Source organism: Octopus bimaculoides, chromosome 3, assembly GCF_001194135.2.
Source record: "Octopus bimaculoides isolate UCB-OBI-ISO-001 chromosome 3, ASM119413v2, whole genome shotgun sequence".
Lineage (NCBI taxonomy): Eukaryota > Metazoa > Mollusca > Cephalopoda > Octopoda > Octopodidae > Octopus > Octopus bimaculoides.
In genome coordinates, this window is record NC_068983.1 from 33,384,670 (window position 1) to 33,393,001 (window position 8,332).

General features: G+C 32.5%; 1 protein-coding gene across 1 annotated transcript in view; it reads right to left on the reverse strand.

Moving 5' to 3' along the window:
* The window catches only part of LOC106877299 (metabotropic glutamate receptor 8), a 679,235-nt gene that overhangs the window by 13,885 nt on the left and 657,018 nt on the right, over positions 1 to 8,332 (reverse strand). Inside the window, exon 9 of the mRNA XM_052966723.1 lies at positions 7,716 to 7,730. Coding sequence (XP_052822683.1) covers positions 7,716 to 7,730 — 15 coding nt within the window. The remainder of the gene's footprint in view (positions 1 to 7,715; positions 7,731 to 8,332) is intronic.

Below are 8,332 nucleotides of genomic sequence, written 5' to 3' on the forward strand. Positions count from 1 at the left end.
ATATATATATATATATATATATATATATATACATACATATTCATATATTTATACATATACATACATATATATACATATACATACATCTATACATATACATATATATATATATACATATATACGCATAAATCAATACACATACATCTATACATATACATCCATACACATATATATACAAACACACATATACATATATATACGTACATACGTATGTGCAGATGTATATACACACATATACATGCATACATAATGACATCTGTTAACTTGACTGATGAAAGAGCTCCACCAATGTCCCGCCCTTTTTTCCCCTCTCCCTTTAATTGTTGTTTTTCCTGTACGCCTTTGCATTGTCTATTTGCCCGAATGTTTTATTGTCCTCTATTGCGGTTTTGTTCCATTATATATATATGTGTGACATAATAGTGAAAGTATTAAAACTGAAAGTATTATCTCTCATTACAATAGAAATATTATTGTTTCACATTTGACACGTAATACTCAAATAGTGTAAGAGATAAGAGATTGCTCCGGGGTCGCATTAGGCAAGAAGTTGAAAATTTTGGTGCATGACACTGTCTGCGTTTAAATGTGAAATATACAAAAAAAAAAAAAAAAATGGAAGATATATATTTGCATTTTTTTTGTTATATTTTACATTTAAGGACAGACATTTTTATTCTGTTGTATAATTTTATATCTTATATTTTGTATTTGACATTATATACTAGACTTTATAAGGTTGACATATATATATATATATATATATATATATATATACTAATCCATATCTATAATGTATAATTTATAAGTTTTAATTCTTAATTTTATAAAGTATAATTTTAATTTTTGTTTTTAATTTAACGCTTATTTTTGAAAGGGATGTAAAATTAGATTAACAATATTTTGAAAAAGAACCTGAAGATATGTTGGAATAATTGTAAATCTGATGATTGCATATATATATATTTATATATGTGAATTTATATATATATATACTCTTTTACTCTTTCTTGTTTCAGTCATTTGACTGCAGCCATGCTGGAGCATCACCTTTAATCGAGCAAATCGACCGCAGGACTTATTCTTTGTAAGCCTAGTACTTATTCTATCGATCTCTTTTCCCGAACCGCTAGGTTACGGGGACGTAAACACACCAGCATCGGTTGTCAAGCGATGTTGGTGGGGGACAAACACAGACACACAAATCCACTCACAAGGCTTTGGTCGGCTCGAAGAAGACACTTGCCCAAGGTGCCATGTAGTGGGACTGAACCCGGAAGCATGTGGTTGGTAAGCAAACTACTTACCACACAACCACTCCTGTGCCACATTTGTGTGTATGTATATGTATTGTAATCTTCCAATACTGAAACACGTGTAGTTCCTTCATAATTGATAAATTTAAGTTTTAACTTAAGTAGGAGATAATTAAAGAAGTATATTATATACCCTGCTGGTATACTGGTTATATCCTTCAAAGTATTGTTTTGTGATGTGCAAATGGATACCATGAGTTTACTTTCAGATATCCTCATTAGATAATTTTTTTTTTGTATTATGTGAAATAGAATACCCGCATATCCATTAATCCCCCAAAATTGCATTATATATATTTATATATATAATTAGTTTTTATCGGATGAACTCAAAGTAGATAGAGCTATAGATCATAGCATGCTGTAAATACTGGAGTATAAACCTCTTCAGATAGAAAAAAATCGAAGGCTGTCTTTGGCTTTCTCTATCCAAAGAGTTTTAAAACTCAGTATTTACACGCAGCAATTTATAACTTCATCGTCTTAAAAATTTCCGATAGAAACATATTATTTCATGTTCTCTCGATGTTTCTAAAGTCCTATGACGCACGCACACACACACACACACACACACACACACACACACACACACACACACACACACACACACGCACGCACGCACACACATATAAAGGTAAGATCCAAGGATCAAGGCGCAGGAAGTTAGTAAGCTTCGAGTAATCAGTAGAAGGTATAAAAAACAGCTTTCAAGAACCATAGTGGTTTATTGACATAGAAAGTTGTCAATTTTTCCCATATCGGTGTTCGATAAACTGAAAAAAGTTATTTCGTAGTTCACGGTTAGCAAAGAAATATTCTATTTTTGTATCTTCTTATATTTTACATTTCCCCTAACGTTATGGTCTCCCTACACCTTCCTTCCGCACATGAGAATATACAAGCAATCACGTGCGCATGCGCCCCTACAAGACACTACAGCCATACAAAAATGTACGCGCGTGCGTGTTAATATGCGCTTATATAGTTGTAAAGTTAAGCGATAAACTACCAAGTTACCTAGAGCTATGTTCTCCTATTGACCAAAAACATTATCTTCCAACAGAGGTTCTCAAACTTTTTGAACCACCGCGCCCTCCCATGACCATATAATTCCCCCAGCGCCCAACTCCTATTTTTATGTGTAAATAAACATTTTATATTTTTCTAATTTATATATACAATGCATCATTTGATATTTAACACAATATTATATAATTTGTATACAATACTATAATAACATTATAAATTCATAGCGTCCCCAATCCACTTCCTTCCTCCCAATGCCTCCTTTTTCTCTACCCCTTCCGTACCACCACTTAGATACCAGTGCCCATCTAGACTCTCTAAACGCCCTATGTCTTCCACCTTCCTCTCCTTCTCTTCCCTTCTAGCAAATTCTAACTTACTATCTCTCCTATATCTTCTCTTTCTCTCCTCCTCTTGATATCTTTCACTTTTATTTTACTTTGACTCAAGACCCAGTAAATGACCCAAGCCTAAATTCTCAAAGACATTCCAGCTTCAATAATACCAAATTTCCCCCCTGCTCTTCCCCCTCTTTTTTTCTTTGTGCTTTCCACGCATTTTCAATCGAATCTCCTGCGAGATTTGGAACACGGGATCCTATGGCGATAATGTAACCTTCATTTGACTAAGGTATCTTTGGTCTGACGAGTAGCTAGCGGATTACCCTTCGTTTGGGTAATTACTACTTCCGAGGTTCTGCTTGCTATGAAACATAGACAGCCTGGATTCTATGCACTCCATTCCCTAAATTTGGATACATACATACATACATACATACATACATACATAATACATACATACATAATACATACATACACACACACATACACACAGATGAGTGTATGTATATATATATATACGTATAAATTCCTTTGACATATATATATATATATATATATATATATATATATGTAGGTATGTGTATATATATATATATATATATATATATATATATATATGGTGAATAACTTCTCCAGACAGCAAAGTGACTTATTAGCGCTATCAAATACTAACATACTGAAGACAAACAAACTGGTAAAGTATGATTTCTTGTCATGCATAATTCTATGTTGTTGTCATTAATACTGCATTGGTGGCAGATTGTGTTTTAGTATGTTGTAGAGTGCCAGTGAGTCGGAACCTAAAAACATAATAATCCATATGTGTGCCATGAAAATTCTTTCACAAAAACCGAGTATGTTCTCCTCAATGTATTTCTTGTATATATTTTTTATCGTCTTCTATGTAAACGAATAGAAGTCTAAGTGGATTTCATTTTGTTCAAAATTGTGCTCAGTAAGATTATTTGTTAACTAGAGTCTGATGTTGGTGAGAGAGGATAATTCACTCGTACTGTGTTGAATTAATAGCAAAGATACTCAAGTCTCTAGAGCACGCTTCTAATTGTAAATAATAATTAGGCAGGACTACAGCTAAGCTCTATAAGTGGGAGGAACACTTTATAATTACAGTTTCTCTCAAGTGTAACGCTGAATTAAAAATGTCTTCCCTATGAATCTTTTTCAAATGGTCTTGTATTAAAAATCTTCATTTTTAATTAACAAAATGCAGAAGTCTCAAATTTTCAAAATGAAATGTTGATTGAGGCAATTGAATTTGTATCTATTTTTGTAATTTCAAATAAACCATAAAAAGTATAAATTATGGCGATGTAGGACAAATTCTTGATAGATTAATTACACACACACCCATACACAGATACTCTCTCTCCCTCTTTCTCTTATATGCATATACCCACGCACATATAACAATTCTAATTCTATGACACACGCACATGCATACACACTCTATCACAAATACGCCCTTACATACACATAATGGTTTGCCACTTTGAAGATGGCTTATACGTGTTCTGTATTGCTGTATATCCTTTAATGGGTGCCTAACAAGTATTGTTTTAGATAAATCATTGGTGAAAGTAGAAAAGAGAAACATTTAGGAGAACAGAACTATATACTGTAAAAGAATAAAAGTTGTACAATAAGTGGGGGAATGAAGAATGAAAGACAATGAATAAAAGATCAAAAGCAGTGAGAAGTTAAAATAGAAAAGACCACATTTTATGTCTAATGACTGAAATATTTATGTTGTAGACGATGTGATGATGAATTCATGACCACTGATTATATAACGGAAACTAACTTATATTTCACTCTTGCTAACCTTAGACAGACAAGCAATCACAAAACTATTAAATACGTTAACTAAGCACTTCGATCTCTAATGTTTTTCCCTCGCAATCCTATCACATATAAAAATCACAGCTAAAATACTAGCTTTTCTCTTCAGGGTCAGAAACTACTTTAAATTTGATTATTTGCTGACTTTCTACAAAGCTCAAGTAAGATCCACAATGGAATACTGCTGTCATATCTGGGACAATGCTGTTGCTACACGCATAAACATGGGAAATTTCATCATCTAACATATTGACAAAGAACCGTTTATTATCTCCTGCTAAACCCTGTCGTCCACAAACATGCTGCCCCTTTGCCATACTCTGCCTATTCTACCGCTATTAAAGAGCCACTTCAACTATGAACAAACTAGATTCATGTCAAGTAACAGCCATATTTCTTCTACAAAGAACGACGAAAAGGACACAAGTTTGGTACGCGTGAACTTTCGTTTATAAAGAAACATCATTGTGGAATTAAACTTGTTATTTAAGTGATCAGTCTGATTGAGATCTCAACACATAATATACGAGAACTATGCTTTCAACTAAGCGGAACTGAATATCTGATACCGCTTGGTTTGCTTTCGTCAATGGAAGTATAATATATATAAAAAGCTACCATATTTTTTCCGAGTCACTTCAAGGTGACATTTAGTCAAAAAGGGTGGTGAGGTACTACTAGGGTAGCGTTGTCAACAAGGAGAAATCCACAAAGAAACGAATTCTCCAGCTTTGTTCAAGTATCGAATCACTGGAGAAATTGAATAGACAACAATAAAAACCGCTAAATAAATTCAAAGCTGCAAATTTGGTGGGGAAAATAGAGAAGAGAGGCAGAATATGATATAAACATCTCTGGTCGTAATTACTGGTCACGTTCTAGGTCATTCGGTACATTTTGGTTGTCTAACCTCTAATTAAAAAAATGGGTTATCTCCCCTACTAAAAAAATTGTTTAACCCTCAATAAAACAAAAAATAAAAAAATAAAATATTAATTAACATGAAAAGCGAAAAGATTAAACGTCTTATTGAATCTGATAATATTTTTATAACAAATTATACAAAACTGAAAAAATTGATAAACATGAAAACTGAAAAAATTAAACATCTTATTAAATCTAATAACATTTTTATAACAAATCAAACCATGCCTATTGAGGAGACCAAAAGTCAACGGTGTGTTGAAGTATTGAATCAAAAGGTTCTAACCCTTTTAATTCAATCTCTTGTCGCCACATAAACTCAATAATTTAGTGGGAAGATAAACCAATTTTTTAACGGGGGTAAGATAACCAAAAAGTACCGGTCATTCTTTACAGGAGACGTAATGTTTTCACAGAAGAAGAATATTTCATATTATATTAAGGTAGGATGAACCAAATGATCTTAATGGTTTACAGAATTGTGGCGTTAGTAAAGCCAGAAAAGTATTCTGTCTCGGTGTTTAGTTATAACAATCTTATTCATTCCACCATCCAGCTTCAGTCAATTCACTCAGTGTTGATATGCTGGCGGAATTAATATTCTCGTTCATCTCTCTCTCTCTCTCTCTCTCTCTCTCTTTCCTTCTCTCTCTGTTTCCTTCTCTCTCTGTTTCCTTCTCTCTCTGTTTCCTTCTCTCTCTCTCCTTCTCTCTCTCTTTCTCTCTCTCTTTCTGTCTGTCTGTCTGTCTGTCTGTCTGTCTGTCTGTCTGTCTATCTATCTATCATCTATCTATCTATGTATATGTGTGTATGTATGTATGTATGTATGTATCTCTCTCTCTATATATATATATGTATATATATATATATATATATATATATATATATATATATATATATATACGTGTGTTATGGATGGATGTGTATGTATGTATCTATACACGTACACACTTACACACATACATATATACATCGGACAGAAATTTAAAGCGAATATATTGTACATAAGTCTAATAAACAGGCTTTGTGGATGTAAAATTCTCCATCCTTATGTTAACGTCTTGAATATACACTCTGCATGCCGTATAAAATCCAGAGAAGTGAATTTAGGATTTACCCATCGTGTGATAGTTTACTTTAAACAATTTCCCATTGTTCTATATCATTCGATGTGGTTAGCCAGAACTTGGATTATACTAAATTACTTGTAAGGGACCTTCCCGGAGTTAATATCCTCCTTATTCATTCACACACACACACACACACACACACACACACACACACACACACACACTGCATATATATGTATATTTGTATATACGTATGTATGTATATACATACATATACATAAAATATAAATATAATCTACATATAAAATATTGATTATATCATATTTCTATGGAAAGCATTATACATGGGATTAGCAGCTACCCCGAAATGTCCTCAAAGTACTACCTCCCTATGCAACACGACGTTGTCTCAAACAATATACAATGCTATTAGGAAAAAAGTCGGTCCTGTAATAAATACAGAGAATCGCCCTGTTTTTGAATAGGTACACAGAACATCAACACAAGGAATGCTGGTGGAATATTCCCATCTGTGAAGTGTAAGAACAACAGACCGGATATTGCTGCTTGAGACAGACAAGAAAAAATGTACCGACGTAGAGGCGAGCTGTCCTGGTGATATGAATATCTCTTGGAAAAGCAAAGAGGAAGAGGATAACTACGGACAACTTCTTCGAAACTTCCAGCCTCTATATCTAGATCATAAATTCACATTTCTACTAGTAATAATTGGTGCACTAGGCTTTGTGAATAAATGCATAACAGACAGTTTGGATAAGCATGGACTTTCAAAAAAAAAAGAAATCAATGAAGTAACTCGCATATTACAAATACAATCTTTAAGTGAAACAGTAAAAATAGGCAAGATATTTCGTAAGTTTAGAATGTAACATTGTTTTCGTAATCTACATTCCAACAATAGAGCTTTGTGTCTTTGTTAGAAACCAGCTTTCTCCTCAGAGGAAGAATTTAAATAATTGAAAAAGAGAAGGAAACATACATTCATTAATGCTTTGAAACAATAGTTTGTTTACAAACATCAGCCAGATTGTATATGATATACATAATATATAGAACGCAGATAGCATTATAACATACAAGTGAAAGAAAAGAGAAAGGAAATAAATAAATGGCAAAACAAGAATGCAAATATATCATAGCAGTATTGTAATATTTACCTCATGTGTGACAATCTAGGTGGGGAAATAATAATAATAATAATAATAATAATAATAATAATAATAATAATAATAATAATAATAATAATAATAATGATAATAATAATAATAATAATAATAATAATAATAATAATAATGATAATAATAATAATAATAATAATAATAATAATAATAATAATAATAATAATAATATAATGATGATGATGATGATGATAATAATAATAATCATAATAATAAGTTAAGCAGTTGTGGTCGATGAAAAGTTAAACAGTTGTGGTCGACGAAAAAGGTAGCAGTAGTACCAATAATTGTCGGAGCCCTGGGAACAGTGAGCAAAAATCTCGAGAAGTACGTGGAACAAACAGGGGCTGCAATAAGGGTGGAGCACTTGCAGAAAACAGCACTGCTTGGAACCGCTTGAATACTCCGGAAGGTGCTCGAAAAATAAGCGGTGTTACCTTAGTTCACTGGTAGTGAACAGCTGACACCGTAATACATCTCCAGCGTTAGAAGCTGTGCAAAGGCAATAATAATAATAATAATAATAATAATAATAATAATAATAATAATAATAATAATAATGATAATGGGACCTATATACACTGGAAGCTATGCCA